This window comes from Trachypithecus francoisi, unplaced genomic scaffold (assembly GCF_009764315.1).
Source record: "Trachypithecus francoisi isolate TF-2019V2 unplaced genomic scaffold, Tfra_2.0 Contig01579, whole genome shotgun sequence".
Taxonomy (NCBI): domain Eukaryota; kingdom Metazoa; phylum Chordata; class Mammalia; order Primates; family Cercopithecidae; genus Trachypithecus; species Trachypithecus francoisi.
Window position 1 is genome coordinate 21,552,875 of NW_022681442.1, and position 20,264 is coordinate 21,573,138.

The window sequence follows — 20,264 nt, forward strand, 5'->3', positions numbered from 1 at the left end:
CCAAGCGGAGCGGAGAGCTGGATTTTGAAGCTCTCTGGGGACATACTTTTGGGGACATTTCTAAAGCTTGAGACCCTGCTCCAAAGCCTCGAAGACCCTGTCGAGGTTCTTCCAGAGCCGGCCACGTCCCTCTCTTCTCAGCCCTCCTAAATTAAGCCGTAAAATCCCTGGGACAGTAGCCCCTTTATTCGGCAAAGTCCTTTTTCCTCTTTGAGGAACGACGACAAAAACGAATAAAAATGACGCGCAGCAGCACCGCGTCCTTTCCCCGCTCGCTGCACGGAGTGGAAACGCAGCCTGGTGTGCAAGAACAGGCCCCGCTCTGGGCTGCAGGCGCTGCGACCACTAACCCTAGCTCCAGGCGTGTGGGCGGGGCCTGCGTGTGGGCGGGGCCGCGGCGCCAGGGCACGCCACAGGCGGGGGCGTGGCCGACCCGGCGCTCGCCCGCCCGCCTGCTCTCGCGGTTCCCTGGCGCCGGCCCTTCAGCGAGTGATCAGCTGGTCTGCGCTCCCCTGACGTGGGCTGGGGCACGTCACCGCCGAATGGCAGCCTCCAGAAAGCCACCGCGAGTAAGGTGAGGGCACTCCGCCGGGAGCCGCCGTCCGGGCAGCGTGCAGCCCTCACTGCGCGGCCGCGTGTGTTGCACCTCGGCAGGCAGGGACGCGCGGGTGAGGAGCCCGGCCCACCTCAGTCTGGCTAGGGCCGCGCTCTCCGGAGCCCCGGAACGGGAGAAGGGGGAGGGGGTCCATGAAGCCGGGCGAGATCCTGTTCGTTTCCGGCGGGTCGGTGGGCACGGGGGCGGCCCGAGCCCGGTTCCTGGACGCGTATGCCCGCGGAACTGCAGCACTCGGCCCGAGGGGGCGGCGGCCGTCACAGATCCCGGCCCGCGGGAAGGCCCCGCTCATGGTGGAAGTTGGCCCCTCCTGGCCCCTCCTCGTGCCCGGCGAGGTGGGCGAGCCTCTGCCCTTGCTCCTGTTACCCAGGAATCTAAACCTCAAGTTACAATCTCGACAATACTGACTCCTGCAATTCGCTCTACTGATCTGTCACTGCCACAAGAATAGACGGTCGCGGGCTCTTCCCCACCCAAATGGTTTCAGAGGCTGTGTAAGGGGATATTTTGGTATAACCTCCAGGAAAATCCCCCCAGTAGCCTGCCCTGGGCTCTCCATGGGCACAGGAAGGTGAGAAGGATAATTTCCCGGCCTCAAGTTAAACATGTTTTAGTTTATTCCCCTCCCACAACCAGGCTATACTTATAAGAGCCTCTGATAAAGTGGGAGACGGAGAGAGGTGTTCAGAGTTCATGGAGGCCACAGGCCACTCGCTGGCCATCCCCAAGGGGTCACCCACCTGCTAATCACTTGAGACATGAAAGCAGTCACTTTGCAGCGTGGCCAGCCTTTCTTGCCGAACACAGACTATGGCTCTTGGCTTGTGTTTGTAAGTAGGGGGGTCCCAAACCTACCTTGACCTGGATTTGCCCTTGCCACAGCTTGTTAGCGGTGAACAGAAAACCAGACCCACCCTGTGGAAGTATGTGGGGAGGGGTGGAGAACTTCCATCTGGAAGGAGCTTCCTGTAAGTGAAGTGCTGGAAATGGAGTCAGGCAAGTGGATAATGATGAGTTAGGCTGTAGGCCTCAGGTGGCCTTCGAGGGCCAAGGTGATCTGTGCTGGATTTATGGACGCACAGCCTTTTAGGAGCAGAAGAGTCTTTTCTACACCAGCTGGTAGAGTCTTTCACCTCAAGGGAAAGTCCAGTGAAAGGCTGAGAGAGGGGAGGCCATTTTCCGTAGGTAGAATTTGAGTGCCATCCAGTGTAAAAGTGAGCACTTCTTTCAGTGTAGGTAATGGAAACTGAACTCAAATTGATTTAGGTAAAATGGGGTTGAGCTGGCTTCTAGTGTGGCTGACTCCAGGAGCACCACCAACATTGGCTTCAGACTTGACTTCTCTTTTGCATCTCTTGGCTCTGATTTATTCAGTATCGGCTTCATTCTCAGGCAGACTTTCTCCTTATGGCAGGTTATGACAGTTCTAGGCTGACAGCCCCAGCAGAGAAGTTGAACCCTCCTTCCTAATGGAGCAGAAGTCCCTGATCTGATTCTCACTGGGCTGACTTAATTCTCGTGTTCATCTGTGAAGCAATCATTATGGCCAGAGGGAGGGATTGACCAGCTCTGGGTCCCAGAACCTGATGGGTGTGTGGATAAGACTCCTTTGAATCCCTTGGGCTGAAATGGAGAGGGTACCTTCTCGAAAGGAAAACCAAGGTTCCCATCGAAAGAAGAGATAGTTTCTGGGTAGGCAAAGACAACATTGCTTACTTCCCAACCTTGGAACTTGTTCCAGTTTACCCTTGTCTCATCCCACTAGGTGTGATTGAGCATCTTGTTCCTTGTTTTGCCCCATGCTGAACACTACACATGTGTGATTCTCATGAACTGGGGATTGCAGGTGGGTGAGGTATTCGGAACCCTGCCAGAATTTCTTTGAAAAGGAGGGAGAAGGCTTTTTCTAGTCCTGCCATAACCATCTTACACAAAGATTGAAAGTGCTCTGCATGCTTCTTGCCCCTTACCCACTTTGTGGCTCATCATAAAGTTGAGAAGGTGAAGGTCGAAGAAGTTTTGGGAAGGGTAGGAGCACTGAGCTGGAAGTTGGGAGGCCTGAAGGCTGGTTCTGGCTGTGTCAGCAGTTAGCTGTAAGGCCTTGAGCTCGTCATTTGATCTCTGTTTCTTGGTTTCCTGGTCTAGAGGAAGGAATTGAGTTGGATAGTCCCTGAGGTATATTCTTCTAGCTCTTAACATTTAACGATAATTGTGCTTTAAAAGAGAACTTAAGAATTTTATTTGTCCAAACAAATGAAGGGTGGATAGATCTTGGACTCTACAGAGACCAGGATGTGACAAGAGCAGAGCAGCTGTAGTATTGAGCTGCTTTGTAGCTCCTGTGATCCTGACAGAAAGGTGGAGGTGTTGATGCTCACATAGAGAGTTTGAGCTCACCTGGCAGACCTGGTTTCTGGTCTTGGCTTTGCAGCTACTGAGTTATATGGCCTATGGTAAGTTATCTTTGCTTTTTTCTTTTTTTTTTCTTTTTTTTTTTTGAGACGGAGTCTCGCTCTGTCGCCCAGGCTGGATTGCAGTGGCCGGATCTCAGCTCACTGCAAGCTCCGCCTCCCGGGTTTACGCCATTCTCCTGCCTCAGCCTCCCGAGCAGCAGGGACTACAGGCGCCCGCCACCTCGCCCGGCTAGATTTTTGTATTTTTTAGTAGAGACGGGGTTTCACCGTGTTAGCCAGGATGGTCTCCATCTCCTGACCTCGTGATCCGCCCGTCTCGGCCTCCCAAAGTGCTGGGATTACAGGCTTGAGCCACCGCGCCCAGCCTTGCTTTTTTCTTCTGTAAAATGAATGAATAGGATTATCTCAAGATAACCTTGGCTAGGCATGGTGGCTCACACCTATAGTCCCAGCACTTTGGGAGGCTGAAGTGGGAGGATCACTTGAGGCCAGGAGTTTGAGACCAGACTGGGCAATGTGGTGAGATCCTGTCTCTTCAGAAAATTATTAAAAAAAATCAGGTGGGTGTGATGGCACATGCCTGTAGTCCTAGGTCCTTGGGAGATTGAGGCAGGAGAATTGCTTGAGCTCAGGAGTTTGAGGCTGCGGTAACCTAAGGTTGTGCAACTGCACTCCAGCCTGAGTGACACAGCAAGACCCTGTCTCTAAAAAAAAGATAACCTTCCAACTCTGTAGTCATGTGTCTGAACAAGTCATTGGGATCACTTACTTACCAGCTTAGAAACTTATGTATGAAGTAATGGGAAATTGGGTGAGAATCTGACTTGTATCTCTGTCCACAAGAAAGAGACGTTATAAAATTTATAACGGCTTTATTGAGATACAACTCACTTACATGCAATTCATCTGTTAAAATGTACAATTCAAGTTATTAGTATAGTCACAGAGTTGTACAACTATCATCACAATCATTTTAGGTCATTTTCTTCATCCCCAAAAGAAACCCACAATCAGTCACTCCTCATTTTTCCCAACTTCACCTCAGCCCTTGGCAACCACTAACACTGCATGTCTACTTCCTGTCTTTATAGATTTGTCTATTCTGGACATTTTATGTGAATAGAATCATATACTATGTGATCTTTCGTATTAGACTTTTTCCCTTAGCATGTTTTCAAGGTTCATGTATGTCGAGGTGTGATTTCTTTTTTCTTTTCTTTTTCTTTTTCTTTTTTTTTGAGACGGATCCTTGCTCTGTTGCCAGGCTAGAGTGCAGTGGCACGATCTCGGCTCACTGCAGCCTCCACCTTCTGGGTTCAAGCGATTCTCCTTCCTCAGCCTCCTGAGTAGCTGGGACTACAGGAGTGCACCACCACACTCAGCTAATTTTTGTATTTTTAGTAGAGGTGGGGTGTCACCATGTTGGCCAGGATGGTCTCTATCTCTTGACCTCATGATCTGCCCATCTCGGCCTCCCGAAGTGCTGGGATTACAGGTGTGAGCCACCGCGGCTGGTGTTATTTCTTTTTATTGCCAAATAACATTCCATTGTACGGATAGACGCTTTTATTTATCCATTTATCAGTTGAGCATTTGAGTTGTGCCTACAGTTTGGCTGTTACAAATAATGCAGCTATGAATATTTGTGTACAACTTTTTTTTTTTTTTTTTTTTTTTTTTTGAGACGGAGTCTGGCTCTGTCGCCCAGGCTGGAGTGCAGTGGCCGGATCTCAGCTCACTGCAAGCTCCGCCTCCCGGGTTTACGCCATTCTCCTGCCGCCGCCTCCCAAGTAGCTGGGACTACAGGCGCCCGCCTCGTCGCCCGGCTAGTTTTTTGTATTCTTTAGTAGAGACGGGGTTTCACCGTGTTAGCCAGGAGGGTCTCGATCTCCTGACCTCGTGATCCGCCCGTCTCGGCCTCCCAAAGTGCTGGGATTACAGGCTTGAGCCACCGCGCCTGGCCAACTTTTTCTTTTTTTTTGAGATGGAGTCTCGCTCTGTCGCCCAGGCTGGAGTGCAGTGGCCGGATCTCAGCTCACTGCAAGCTCCGCCTCCCGGGTTTAAGCCATTCTTCTGCCTCAGCCTCCCGAGTAGCTGGGGCTACAGGCGCCCGCCACCTCGCCCGGCTAGTTTTTTGTATTTTTTAGTAGAGACGGGGTTTCACCGTTTTAGCCAGGAGGGTCTCGATCTCCTGACCTCCTGATCCGCCCGTCTCGGCCTCCCAAAGTGCTGGGATTACAGGCTTGAGCCACCGCGCCCAGCCGACAACTTTTTATAAGGATATATATTTTCAATTTTCTTGATTATGTACCTAGGAATGGTTTTCCAAAGCCATTACACCATTTTACATTCTCATCAGGAATGTTTGAGGGTTCTGATTTTTTCCATACCCTCACCTGCCCTTGTTGTTGTCAGTCTTTTTTATTATAACCTTCCTAGTGTGTGTGAAGTGGTATCACATTGTAGTTTCGATTTGTGTTTCCCTAATGACTAGTGATGTTGAGCATCTTTTCATGTACTTCTTGGTCATTTGTGTACTTTTGCTGGAGAAATGTCTTTGAGATCCTTAGCCCACTTTAAAATTGGTTATATGTCTTTTTATTGTTGAGTTGTAATAGTTTTTTTTTTTTTGGCAGAGTCTCCCTCTGTCGCCCAGGCTGGAGTGCGGTGGCACGATCTCGGCTCACTGCAGCCTTCACCTCCCGGGTTCACGCTATTCTCCTGCCTCAGCCTCCCGAGTAGCTGGGACTGTATACAGGCACCTGCCACCACACCCAGCTAATTTTTTTGTGTTTTTAGTAGAGACAGGGTTTCACTGTGTTAGCCAGGATGGTCTTGATCTCCTGACCTCGTGATTTGCCTGTCTCGGCCTCCCAAAGTGCTAGGATTACAGGCGTGAGCCACCGTGCCCAGCGAGTTGTAATAGTTCTTTATATATTCTGGATACTAGACTCAACAGATTTGCAGATATTTTCTCCCGTTCTGTGGGTTGTCATCCATTTTCTTGATGGTATCCTTTGAAACACAAACATTTTAAATTCTGATGAAGTCCAGTGTATCTCTTTTTTCTTTTGTTGCTGTGCATTTTGATTTGTATCTCAAGAAGTCATTGCCTAATGCAAGGTCAGGCAGACTTATGTTTGTGCTTTAAGAGTTTTACAGTTTAGCTCCTATGTTTATGCCTGTGATCCATTTGTGTTAATTTTTGTTTATGGTATGAGGTGGGTTAAACTTCATTTTTCTTTTTTTGAGACAGGGTCTCTCTGTGTGACCAAGGCTAGATTGCAGTGGGGCGATCACAGCTCACTGCTGCCTCAACCTGTCTGGCTTAAGTGATCCTCCCTCCTCAGCCTCCTAAGTAGCTGAGACCATAGGTGTGCACCACCAAACCTGGCTCATTTTTGTAAATTTTGTAGAGATGTGTTTTGCCATGTTGCCCAAGCTGGTTTTGAACCCTTGGACTCAGGCAGTCTGCCTGCCTCAGCCTCCCAAAGTACTGGGATTACAAATGTGAGTAATTGTGCCTGGCCTTTTTTTTTTTTTTGAGACAGGATCTTACTCTGTAACCCAAGCTGGAGTGCAGTGGTGCTATAATGGCTCAGTGCAGCCTCGACCTCCAGGGTTCAAGTGATCCACCCCACCTCAGCCTCCAGAGTAGCTGGGACTACAGGTGCATGCCACCATGCCCGACTAATTTTTGTATTTTTTGTAGAAGTGGAGTTTTGCCATGTTGGAAACTTTATTCTTTTGCATGTGGATATTCACTTGTCCCAGCATCATTTGTTGAAGAGGCTATTCCTTCCCCCATTGAATGGTCTTGGCATCCTCAAAAATCAGTTGACAGTTGTGAGGGTTTATTTCTGGACTCTTAATTCTGTTTTACTCATTTGTAAGTCCATTCTTATGCTAGTACCACACTGTCTGGTATTTAGGTTTGAAATTGGGATGGAAGAGTTCTTTTCAAGATTCCGTTCTTTTTCAAGATTGTTTTGGCTATTCTGGGTCCCTTGCATTTCCATATGAATTTTAGAATCTGCTTGTCAATTTCAGCCTACAAGCTAGCTAGAATTTTGGCAGGGAATGCATTGAGTCCATATATCAATTTGGGAAGTACTGCCATCTTACCAATAGTAAACCTTCCAATCCATGACCATGGAATAGCTTTTGTTTATTTAGGTCTTCTTCAGTTACTTTCAGCAGTCTTTTTTAGTTTTTATGGTGTACATTTTGCACTTCTTTTCTTAAATTTATTTCTAACTATTTTTTGTTTTTGATGTTATTGTAAATGGACTTTTCTTTTTCTTTTTTTTTTTTTTTTGAGACGGAGTCTCACTCTGTCACCCAGGCTGGAGTACAGTGGCGTGATCTCGGCTCACTGCAAGCTCCGCCTCCCGGGTTCATGCCATTCTCCTGCCTCAGCCTCCCCAGTAGCTGGGACTACAGGCGCCCGCCACCTCGCGCGGCTAGTTTTTTGTATTTTTTAGTAGAGATGGGGTTTCACCGTGTTAGCCAGGATGGTCGTAAATGGACTTTTCTTAATTTTATTTTTGGATTGTTCATTGCAAGGATATAGAAGTCAAATTGATTTTTTTTTTTTTTGGAGACGGAGTCTCGCTCTGTCGCCCAGGCTGGAGTGCAGTGGCCAGATCTCAGCTCACTGCAAGCTCCGCCTCCCGGGTTTACGCCATTCTCCTGCCCCAGCCTCCGGAGTGGCTGGGACTACAGGCGCCTGCCACCTCGCCCGGCTCGTTTTTTGTATTTTTTAGTAGAAACGGGGTTTCACTGTGTTAGCCAGGATGGTCTCGATCTCCTGACCTCGTGATCCGCCCGTCTCGACCGCCCAAAGTGCTGGGATTACAGGCTTGAGCCACCGTGCCCGGCCAAATTGATTTTTTTAAGTATTGATTTTTGTATCCTGTGTTCTTGATGAACTCAGTTAATGGTTCTGATTTTGTTTGTGGATTCTTTAGGATTTTCTGTATTCAAGATTATGTCATTTGCAAATAGGGGTAGTTTTACTTCTTCTTTTCTAAACTGGATGCCTTTTGTTTCATTTTCTTGCCTCCTTACCCTAGATAGAACTTCTGGCACGAGGTTGAATAGAAGTGCTAAGAGTAGACATCCCTGTCATGTTCCTGATCATGGGGGAAAGCATTCAGTCTTTCAACATTAAGAATGATGTTAGGTCGGGCGCGGTGGCTCAAGCCTGTAATCACAGCACTTTGGGAGGCCGAGACGGGTGGATCACGAGGTCAGGAGATCGAGACTATCCTGGCTAACATGGTGAAAACCCGTCTCTACTAAAAAATACAAAAAACTAGCCGGGCGTGGTGGCGGGCGCCTGTAGTCCCAGCTACTCGGGAGGCTGAGGCAGGAGAATGGCGGGAAACCGGGAGGCGGGGCTTGCAGTGAGCTGCAGTGAGCTGAGATCCGGCCACTGCACTCCAGCCCGGGTGGCAGAGCGAGACTCCATCTCAAAAAAAAAAAAAAAAAAAAAAAAAAAATGATGTTAGCTGTAGGTTTATGTAATACCCTTTGTCAGGTTGAGGACTTTTTCTTCTAGTTTGCTAAGTACTTTTATCTTGAAGGGACATTGGAATTTGTCATGCTTTTTCTGCATTTGTTGAGAAGACCGTGTAGATTTTGTTCTTTATTCTGTTGATATGGCCTGTTATAGTAATTGATTTTTCATATATTGAGCCAACCTTGTATTCCTGGGATAAGTCCCACTTGGCGATGATGATCCTTTTTATGTTGTTCTAGATTCAGTTTGCTGGTATTTTGTTGAGGATATTTGTATTTATATTTTACAAGACATATTGGGGTGTCTTACTTTTTAATGAAAGAATAATATGTTTACCCTAGTTAAGAACATCCCATTCTGTCCAGTAAAACTAAAGTCACAGCCATATGAAAGCAGGCCTAGAGTCATTGGTAAAGCTGCCTGGTTATCTGGTTCTGGCTGTGTAGTAGACTGAGCTAATGTGTCCCTCTCTATCTTTACCAACATGTAAACATGTGGTTAAATTATAACTTAATCAACTTTGAGTTCATAGCTAAGTAAAATTCAAAACCTTTTCTATGGCCCACAGTAGGCCCCCTGGTGCCTCTATGACGTTGTCTCTGAAGCTCTTACCTCCCCATCCCCTGATACAATCACACTGTGCTGGCCGTCTTACTTTTCCTCAGGTACACTAGACATACTCCTGCCTCATGGTCTTTGCACTTGCTGTTCCCCTGGAACATTGTTCCCCTAGCCGTTCACATGGCTTGCTTCCTCACTCTTTTTAGGTCTGTGTTAAAATGTGGTCTGTTACCAGAGAGGCTGTCCCTGGCTACCCCATATGAAATAATCCTTCCCCTTACCTCCCTGATGCTTTCTTCTCCTTGCCCTGCTTTACTTTTGTTCACAAAACACGTTCTTATGACCTGACCTATTGTGTACTTGTTTTGTGTCTGTTGCTTTCTCTTCCCTATCCTCTCCCCAATCTCCCTGCCTTGCCCCGTGTTCATTTGTTAAAGTCAGAGATCTTGTCTATTTTGTTCACTGTTGTGTCCAGAACAGGGCCCGGATTATGGAAGATTTTTCAATAAGTATTTGTTGACTGAATGAACTTGAAAGAAAGAGAAATCCTCAAGTGCCAAAAATGTAGAGGGAACCTAACACCTGAATGGTATACTAGTAACCTCAGCCTGGGAAAATTATCAGATTCAGATATAGACCTTCGTGCCTGGTGTCCAGGGCATTAGACTATCCCCATATGGGAACAGGAAGTTTGTGTGCAAATCTTCTAGCTAAGACATTAATGTGGGCCAGGCGTGGTGGCTCACGCCTATAATCCCAGCACTTTGGGAGGCCGAGACGGGCGGATCTCGAGGTCAGGAGATCGAGACCATCCTGGCTAACACGGTGAAACCCTGTCCCTACTAAGAAATACAAAAAATTAGCAGGGCGAGGTGGCGGATGCCTGTAGTCCCAGCCACTCGGGAGGCTGAGGCAGGAGAATGGTGTGAACCCGGGGGCGAGCGGAGCTTGCAGTGAGCCGAGATTGTGCCACTGCATTCCAGCCTGGGCGACAGAGCGAGACTCCGTCTCAAAAAAAAAAAGAAATTAATGTGAAAGTCTTAGAAGCAAGCAATCACAGAACTGCTTATACAAACCAGGACCCATCACATTCTTATAGATAAATAGCCTCTATTGAAGATAAGCTGTTAATGAAAGATCGATCACAAAGCACAGAGGGAATGAACCACCAAGAGGGAGAGGCAGCAGACCCAACAGACATGAGGGTTAGTCTCCCAAGATCTGTTTGAAAGTATGGGAGAAATTATAAAATAAGGGCCTAAAATAATGAAGGCACAAAGAGAAGGCATAGAAACCAGAGTGAAAGAATAGGACACCATAAAGAAAGAACGGGCCGATGTGAAAAAGAATCAAATAGAACTTGTGTAAGGAAAAAACATAGTCATTGAAAATAAGTCTTCTTAGTCTAGTTAAACAGGAGGTTAGACATAGCTGAAGAGAATTTATGAACTGGAAGCTAGAACTGAGAAGGTTAACCTGCAATGGCGATGTTTTACACCTGCAAGTTTTACATCAAACTTTTATTTATTCTGCCACTGATAATGAGGGTGAGAGTTCTTCTGATTCATGTTAGAGAACTGTTAAGTGAAGCGATGCCTCCTCTGATTGAGCCTTGCCACCTTTATTGTGGTCAAAGTCTGCAACTTCCTGTTCTTTCTCTCGTTAAGGGCGAATCACCAGGATTTTCAGCTGAGAAATTTAAGAATAATTGAACCTCACGAGGTGACACACTCAGGAGACACAGGTGTGGAAACAGGTAATAATTTTGTCTGGAAATTAGATGGAACATCTGTAAAGGATTTTAGATCTCCACCCCAACCCCAGGTTGGGTGAGAAAAGAGGGAAAGGAATTAGTAATAGATCATGACTGGGTGTGAGTATCTGGAAGTTAAAAACCAGTTTGTTTTTTGGCTTCCTAAGTGGTTGGTTACTGTTTCTATATATTTACCATTTTTTAGAGAATTCCAACTTTTTTTTTTTTCATTTTCCATTTTTGTTGGGGTGGTGGTGGTGGAGTAGGAGATAGGTTATTATTGAAAATGTTCTGTATTTCTCTAGTATAGTCCTTTATTGATTATCTTAGAAATTAGCTTTCAATTTTGATCATAAGATTGCAAAATGAGAAAAGCTTATAATATATTATTGTGCTTTATAAATTGAGTGTGCATTTAGGAAAGTCTTTTTGGGAAATATTTCTTGGCTGTCCCTTCTCCCTAGAACTGGTGAATTGTCTGATGGGTTACCAGAAACCTGAATTCTGAAAAGTTGTGTATTACTGTATTTCTATCCCATGTAAGCCAGTACTGTTGTACCCACTACTCAGGAGAACCACTTTTTTGTTTTTTTTTTTAAGCTGACTGAAAAATTGATGTCTTTTTTTTTTTTTTTTGGCTCACTGCAAGCTCTGCCTCCCAGGTTCACGCCATTCTCCTGCCTCAGCCTCCCGAGTAGCTGGGACTACAGGCGCCCGTCACCATGCCTGGCTAATTTTTTGTATTTTAAAAGTAGAGATGGCGTTTCACCATGTTAGCCAGGATGGTCTTGATCTCCTGACCTCGTGATCCGCCCGCCTTGGCCTCCCAAAGTGTTGGGATTACAGGCGTGAGCCACCGCACCCAGCCTGAAAAATTGATCTCTTAAAGTATATAAGAAACCATGCCTATCTAATCTCTCTTTGGAAAAGTAATGCTATAATTGCATGCAATTTTAGATCCTTTTTCTTTAAAAAATATAGATGTATCCCACACAGTTTGGACCATATTAGGAGGTAGCAGAGGAAGGAGGAAAAAGAAAGTAAAGAAAGGAAAAACGTGATGGAATCATCAAACTTGGAATTGGAAGATAACTTCTTTTTCTTTTTGTAATGTATGAGGAAATAGAGGTTAGGAAGCTTCAGTTGCCTGAGGTTGTAGATCCCAGTTGGAAACTGGAGCTCACTTGTTTTGCTTCTGTGGGTCTTAGAACACTTTAAGCCTCTGTTATTCCCCCAGATAATATGGTGTAATAGAGCATGGACTTGGGAATTGCTAGACCTTGAGTCTTGGTTCCTGATGATCCAGCTGACTTGGGCAAGTACTTAACTCCTTTTAACTCCTGTTCCTTTATGTGTAAAATGAGAATAGTGAAACCTGCCTTGGAGAATTGTTGTGAGAATTAGCCACTAATGTATGTAAATCCCTTAGCCTTCCCTCAGCTGTGCAACAGAGAGACCAACCACTACCTCTAAAGCTATGGATGCTGAAAGAGCATCTATGCCTGTGTTAAGGTGCTGAAATTGGAGTAAATGGCCCCTTCCATTCTTATGATGAGACATGTGGGAATTCCAGCTAGTGCTTCAGATCCAGATTCAAATATTTCTTGAGCTCCTGCAGTGTATTAGATGCTGTGCATGGTGCTTTCACACACATTATCATGTTTAATTTGCCTGGCCGCCAGTGAGATAAGTATGGTGTGTTTTTTATGTACAATCAGTGAAAAATCTTGTTTGTGATAAAGGCTGAAGTTGTGGGAGCTTATTTCTAAAAGCAGACCTATATAGGCAAGACTTTTAAGTGAGTCATTCTCTGTAAGGCATAGTTTGAAAATATCTGGCAGTGTATGGGCTAATGTTTCATCATGGACTAGGCCTGTTGCTCTTGGCTTCCTACTTTCCTGCACACTTTGCTTAGCTCTTGACTGTTTCTAACATTTCTGAAAAGTCATAGGATATGGAATGAGCAGATGTCATAATACAGCACCTTGCAAGAGCCTATCTGTCACTGAAGATTCATTACTATTCATTGAGTCTGAAAAAATCATACACACGATGTTGTGAATTTGATTTAGCCATCTTCAAGTGAGCGTATGTATATGTTAGTTATAGATACATGGATACAGAGATGACATCATCCCTACCTTCAGGAGAAGTGGTATGTACACCGATTACACGATTTATCACATTGCATTTATGGTTAGTTGTTTAACTCTAATAACATTAAACATTTACATGACGTTTGTTATTTGCCAGGTACTGTTTCTAAGTGCATACGTATAGTAACTCATTTACTCCTTATTACAAATTACGAGGGTCATCAGCTACAACTTTCACTTCCTCCATCTTGGCTGCCTTTTCAACCAGTGCCTTAATGGCTAGGACTTATATAATTGCACCAATTTTGTTCTCACCTTAGCTCCAGCTGCTCACACATTCAGTCACTTTCATCACCTGTTTTCCTTGTGGCTACAGCTGCCTCAGCCACCAGGGCCCACTGTACTCACTTCAGTGGTAGCTGCCTCACTGCCTCAGTCATTGCCTGTTGCTGTCTTCTTCACCTTCACTGTTGCTGCCACTGCTCCTTACCACATCCTAACTGTTGGTTATGGCATTGGGACTTCTTTCATCATGTCTGATATTGATGATAAAGAAGTAGTTGCATTTCACCCAGAACATGAATGTGATGGGCCTGAAGGATGAGGAAGTAGGAAGAGGGAAAGTGTTGAGTGTCGATGGGGGCAGGTAGCATTGTGGAGGGGAGTGGCAGTGAGACTGATGAGGCTCATGATTCTGTGGGGGTCTGATCCACCAGTCACCAGGGGAAACGTGATGATATGATGGTGGTGGTGATGAACGTCGGAATGTGGAAATGAGGAGGGAGGCAGGTTGTGATGACCGGGAAGCAGAGGATGATTTTGAACAGCTCCAGTTTGTTTTTGTTGGTTTTTAGTTTGCAGTTGAAGATTTTGTGCTCATCATTGGTTGTGTTAACTTTATTGATGAAGTTAGTGACTGATAATATTGATACTATAATCAGTACTAAACATCCAGTAGTGCCACCAAAATCCATAAGTCAGAATGTACCTAAATGGAAGGCACATTCTATAAAGAAATAAATGATCTTGAAAGAAAGTATATTGGACTCTTACATTTTTGCATTTTAAAACTTCTGAAGCCAAGGATGTACTCCAGACCAGTTAAGTCAGATGTTCCCACGGGCCGGGCGCGGTGGCTCAAGCCTGTAATCCCAGCACTTTGGGAGGCCGAGACGGGCGGATCACGAGGTCAGGAGATCGAGACCATCCTGGCTAACACGGTGAAACCCCATCTCTACTAAAAATACAAAAAAAACTAGCCGGGCGAAGTGGCGGGCGCCTGTAGTCCCAGCTACTCGGGAGGCTGAGGCAGGAGAATGGCGTGAACCCAGGAGGTGGAGCTTGCAGTGAGCTGAGATCCGGCCACTGCACTCCAGTCCGGGCGACAGAGCGAGACTCCGCCTCAAAAAAAAAAAAAAGTCAGATGTTCCCCAGATAGTCCTAATGTGCAGCCAGTGTTGAAGTCCTGCTCTAAAGAAAGCTTTGTTTTTGCTTGACTGTTTTTAAGAATGATAACTTGCTCAGAAATATGATTTGAGGCCAGGCGCAGTGGCTCAAGCCTGTAATCCAAGCACTTTGGGAGGCCGAGGCGGGTGGATCACGAGGTCAGGAGATCGAGACCAACCTGGCTAACATGGTGAAACCCCGTCTCTACTAAAAATACAAAAAAACTAGCCAGGCGTGGTGGCGGGCGCCTGTAGTCCCAGCTGCTCGGGAGGCTGAGGCAGGAGAATGGCGTGAACCCGGGAGGCGGAGCTTGCAGTGAGTCAAGATGGCGCCACTGCACTCCAGCCTGGGCGACACAGCGAGACTCCGTCTCAAAAAAAAAAAAAAGAAAATGATTTGAAATCACAATAAATCTATTCTGAAGCTCCTGAAAGAGATCAGAGTAAAATTTTTAGATGCTGGCAAGCTTGTGAGATCACGATGGCCTTTATTTTCAACCCCCAGTGGAGGTGTTGACATATAAACTTGGATCAGACCAGATACTTCTGATCCCTTTTTCTCTGATAGGTGAGAAGTTATAGGCTCAGTAGATTAGGCAAAAGGAAAGGATAGCTGGATGCAGTGGTGTGTATCTGTAGTCCCAATTACTTGGGAGGCTGAGGTGGGAGGATCACTTGAGCCCAGGAGTCCAGCCTGGACAATGTAGTAAGACCCTGTCTCCCCTCAGAAAAAAAAAAAGAATGCTCCTCTGAACAATATTCAGAAGCAGCTGTAATGCAAGGAACATGGATGTGCTTGAATTATGAGGACAGTTTCCATTGACTCTTCCTTTGAGTACTTCTCTCTTCTGAGACTCCAGAAGTTGAGTCCTAGGGCCTGTTGTTGAAGTTGCCCTTGCTGCAGATGGTAAGTGAGGCACTTTTTCTAGCTCAAGATCAGTATGGTACCCCATAGGGGATTCTGTTGGAGATAACCATAACAACTGAGGCATAGAAGCCTAAGGTGCTGGTGATGATGAAAAGGAAGAAGCAAATGAGTATGCTAAAGAAAAAGATCCAAAAAGGACCTATGCCCAGCAGGGTTTAAGCTACAGTAAGTCAAGATGTCAGTCCTTGAAGATCACCTCATGTAATTGCCTTGATTTAACTCTCCATTACTTACAGAGTCGTATGTTACAATGTTTTTGATTAAGTAATTTTTTTTTTTAGAGGCGGAGTCTCGCTCTGTTGCCCAGGCTGGAGTGCAGTGGCGTGATCTCGGCTCACTGCAAGCTCTGCCTCCCGGGTTCACGCCATTCTCCTGCCTCAGCCTCCTGAATAGCTGGGACTACAGGCACCCACCACCACGCCCGGCTAATTTTTTTGTATTTTTAGTAGAGACGGGATTTCACCATGTTAGGCAGGATGGTCTTGAACTCCTGACCTTGTGATCCGCCCGCCTTGGCCTCCCAAAGTGCTGCGATTACAGGCGTGAGCCACTGCGCCCGTCCAAATATGTTTATTTGTTAAAAAATGAGTTGGCAAACTCCAAAACACCAAAAACACCAAATGAGTTGAAATCTTATGTCTACCTAAAACCTGCACACAGATGCAGCTTTATTCATGGTTACCAGAACCTGGAAACAACCAATATGTCCTTCAGCAGGTGAATGGATAAATGGTGGTACAATCCAGACAATGGAGTATTATTCAGGGGTAAAGAAATGAGCTATCAAGCAATAAAAAGACATGGAGGAACCTTAAATGTATATTCCTTTTTTTTTTTTTTGAGACAGAGTTGTGCTCTTGTTGCCTAGGCTGGAGTGCAATGGTGCAATCTTGGCTCACCACCACCTCTGCTTCCTGGGTTCAAGCAATTCTCCTGCCTCAGCCTCCCGAGTAGCTAGGATTACACACATGTGCCACTATGCCCAGCTAATTTTGTATTTTTAGTAGAGATGGGGTTTCTCTATGTTGGTCAGGCTGGGCTTGAACTCCCGACCTCAGGTGATCTGCCCGCCTTGGCCTCCCAAAGTGCTGGGATTACAGGTGTGAGCCACCGTGCCTGGCTTAAATGCATATCTTTTTTTTTTTTTTTTTTTGAGACAGAGTCTCGCTCTGTGGCCCAGGCTGGAGCGCAGTGGCCGGATCTCAGTTCACTGCAAGCTGCGCCTCCCGGGTTTATGCTATTCTCCTGCCTCAGCCTCCCGAGTAGCTGGGACTACAGGTGCCCGCCACCTCGCCCGGCTAGTTTTTGTATTTTTAGTAGAGACGGGGTTTCACCGTGTTAGCCAGGATGGTCTCGATCTCCTGACCTCGTGATCCGCCCGTCTCGGCCTCCCAAAGTGCTGGGATTACAGGCTTGAGCCACCGCGCCCGGCCTGAAGTTGTTTTTTTAATGTAGACATAGGACTACAGCTATGATGTTTATCAGAACATTAACTAATATCAGTGATTGTTGAGAAAAGGTCTTTTTGAAGAACCAACTAAAGTAGTTAAGTCAGCGTGCATCATCTGTGCTTCCACTTAGTGAGTACAAGAGACTATCCCTGACCATAGATATAGATGAAACAAGTTTACGAATTTCTAGTAGGACCACAGTTAACATCTTTTACATTTCATTTTAATTAGTTTTATATTTCTATTCCTATTTGTATTTTCTTTTTTTTTTTGGGACGGAGTCTCGCTCTGTCACCCAGGCTGGAGTGCAGTGGCCGGATCTCAGCTCACTGCAAGCTCCGCCTCCCGGGTTTACGCCATTCTCCTGCCTCAGCCTCCCGAGTAGTTGGGACTACAAGCGCCGCCACCTCGCCCGGCTAGTTTGTTGTATTTTTTAGTAGAGACGGGGTTTCACCATATTAGCCAGGACGGTCTCGATCTCCTGACCTCGTGATCCGCCCGTCTCGGCCTCCCAAAGTGCTGGGATTACAGGCTTGAGCCACCGCGCCCGGCCCTATTTGTATTTTCTAAAGCTGGTGATTCCAGCTCTGGTTTTATTTGAATGGTAGACTCCCCTGGAGCCTTGGAACTTCGTTTGAAAACCTTGAGTCTCATCCACTCTCGCCATAGTTTAGATGAAGTATTGAGACAGAGTCTCGCTCTGTTGCCTAGAGCTGCAGTACAGTGGCGTGATCCTGGCTCACTGCAAGCTCTGCCTCTCGGGTTCACGCCATTCTGCTGTCTCAGCCTCCCAAGTAGCTGGGACTACAGGCGCCTGCCACCACGTCCGGCTAATTTTTTTGTATTTTTGGTAGAGACGGGGTTTCACTGTGTTAGCCAGAATGGTCTTGATCTCCTGACCTCGTGATCCACCCGCCTCGGCCTCCCAAAGTGCTGGGATTACAGGCATGAACCACCGCACCTGGCCACTCCCGCCATACTTTAAAAGAGGAGAACAGAGCATTGAGGCCCTGGCCCCCTTCTCCCTTGCACAGCTGGTTGGTAGCAGGTATTCACTAGAAGATAAGACTTTTGACTCCTAGTGGACGGAACTTTCTTCTCTAACTCTGTAGCTGGGTATTTAACAAAAGGTTTATAAAACATACTTCTTTTTTTTTTTTTTTTGAGACGGAGTCTTGCTCTTTCGCCCGGGCTGGAGTGCAGTGGCCGGATCTCAGCTCACTGCAAGCTCCGCCTCCCGGGTTTTACGCCATTCTCCTGCCTCAGCCTCCGGAGTAGCTGGGACTACAGGCGCCCGCCACCTCGCCCGGCTAGTTTTTTGTATTTTTAGTAGAGACGGGGTTTCACCATGTTAGCCAGGATGGTCTCGATCTCCTGACCTCGTGATCCGCCCGTCTCGGCCTCCCAAAGTGCTGGGATTACAGGCTTGAGCCACCGCGCCCGGCCAACATACTTCTTTTAAAGCAGTCAAATTTAAAAAGCAGAAAAATACAAGAAGACAATAATCACTCCAAATTTACCTATTCAAAGGTAACCACTCTTAACACTTGGGTGACTGTCCTTATAGAAACTTCTCTCTGCATATATACATACACAACTTTAAATAAGAACAATCTATATGTTTTTTTTTTGTTATCTTTTTTGTTGTTGTTGTTGTTTGTTTTTTTTTGAGATGGAGTCTTAGTCTTTCGTCAGGCTGGAGTGCAGTGGTGTGGTCTCAGGTCACTGCAACCTCCGCCTCCCGACTGCAAGCGATCCTGCCTCAGCCTCTGGAGTAGCTGGGACTACAGGCACGTGCCACCACACCTGGCTAATTTTTTATATTTTTGTAGAGATGGGATTTCACCATACTGGCCAGGATGGTCTCTATCTCCTGACCTTGTGATCTGCCTGCTTTGGCCTCTCCTAAAGTGCTGGGATTACAGGCGTGAGCCACCTTACCTGGCCTGTCATCTGTTTTTAATCACCCACAAGTGTTCTCTAGGTATCTTTCCAAATCAAATATGTAAGTCTATGTAATTCTTTTCTAGGTCTGTGTAATTTGTAATGAGTACACAGTATATTGTTGTATGTATTATAGTTTAACTATTAACTATAAAATCATACACTTCTCCTGTTTTTTTCTACCATAAACAAAGATAAACACTTAAATTTCTGTATACTTGTTTATCTCCTATTCATGAGTGAAGTCCTAGGAGTGAAAGCGGTAACCAGTCAATTTGAAAATGGTTAGTAACTAAACTTTTCTGGCCACAAATGGCTATTTGGAGGTAGTATTTAAGAACTGTGAACATTGGTGTTTCTGGCAGCTTTGGTCTCGGTCTGGTGGTGGGGTGGTCAGTTTGAAGACCTAACTGGGAGTGGGTCAGAACGTGGAAGGCACTTCTCTCTGTGGCCCACTTTGAACTGGACATTGAATTGCAGGGGGCAGGCGAGTTTTGAAATAAACTCTCCTGTTGTTGCAGACAGCAGAATGCCTCCAAAGGTGACTTCAGAGCTGCTTCGGCAGCTGAGACAAGCCATGAGGAACTCTGAGTATGTGACTGAACCGATCCAGGCCTACATCATCCCATCGGGAGATGCTCATCAGGTACTGCGTGGAAATGGGCTGTGATGGAACCCCTCAGCCTCTCCTTTCTTTTCAGTCTTTTTTTTTGCCCAACCCTAATGCGTTTGTAGGATTCTAATTGTCAACCCACAACCAGGGCCACAACCAGGCCTTTCCAGGGCTTGCTATGGGGATCTGTGTCCAGTAGGTCTCACTGAATGCTTGTGGATTGGCCCTGGGTTCCTTGATTCCAGTGACTTAGCCATCTTTCAATGAAGAATTAGTGGGCAAATTAAGGGACAGAAGTTCTAGAACTTTCTGTTGCTGGCATACTCCACATCTCCTCTGCCACACTCTGTTCCTAGCAGAATTGTTTGCCCTGTCTTTCTTTTGCCCAATCCAGGAGAGTTGGAGAGGCAGAGACCTCGTGTGATAGGGTTGACGGGCAGTAGGGTAAAAGGATTCTAGGATCCAGTGTGAGGTCATTGAGTCAGCAAGTGTTTGAGTGCTTACACTGTGGTTATGGTGCTGTGGGGTTCAAAGATGAACTTAAGGTTGAATGTCTGCTCTCACTGGGGTTATGGTTTAGTGAGAGATGAAATAATATAAGAGTGCTATTCTTCCACAGAATCATCTGTAAGTATAGTTTCCCCAGCCTTTGCTTATGTATAAGGCCCTACCCATCTCAGGTGTTAGACATGATACAGAGATGAGAATTGTTCCTGGTTTTAGGAAGCATATAGCTTAATAATGGAGTTGAGATGTACATGCACATACCTGTATTGTAAAATGTGGTAAGTGTGATCAAGAAAATTTGGACAGAAGGCTGTGGAAGTTTGAGGGCGAGAGGGGAAGATGATAAAGAGCTTCATGGCGCAGGGGAGGCATTTGAATTGGACCTTGAAGGATGGGTGGAGTTTGGGTAAATAGA

At 46.1% G+C, this 20,264-nt stretch overlaps 1 protein-coding gene across 6 annotated transcripts in view; it reads left to right on the top strand.

Moving 5' to 3' along the window:
- Positions 1-418: 418 nt before the first annotated feature.
- XPNPEP1 (X-prolyl aminopeptidase 1) overlaps positions 419-20,264 on the top strand; it is a 64,558-nt gene continuing 44,712 nt past the window's right edge. Inside the window, exons 1-3 of one of the 6 annotated variants that reach the window (XM_033183343.1) lie at positions 419-574; positions 10,780-10,868; positions 19,251-19,375. In XM_033183343.1, the coding sequence (XP_033039234.1) occupies positions 543-574; positions 10,780-10,868; positions 19,251-19,375 (246 nt within the window). In that variant the 5' untranslated portion in view covers positions 419-542. The remainder of the gene's footprint in view (positions 575-10,779; positions 10,869-19,250; positions 19,376-20,264) is intronic. The other 5 variants (XM_033183398.1, XM_033183363.1, XM_033183351.1 and 2 more) reach the window with 5 other exon arrangements.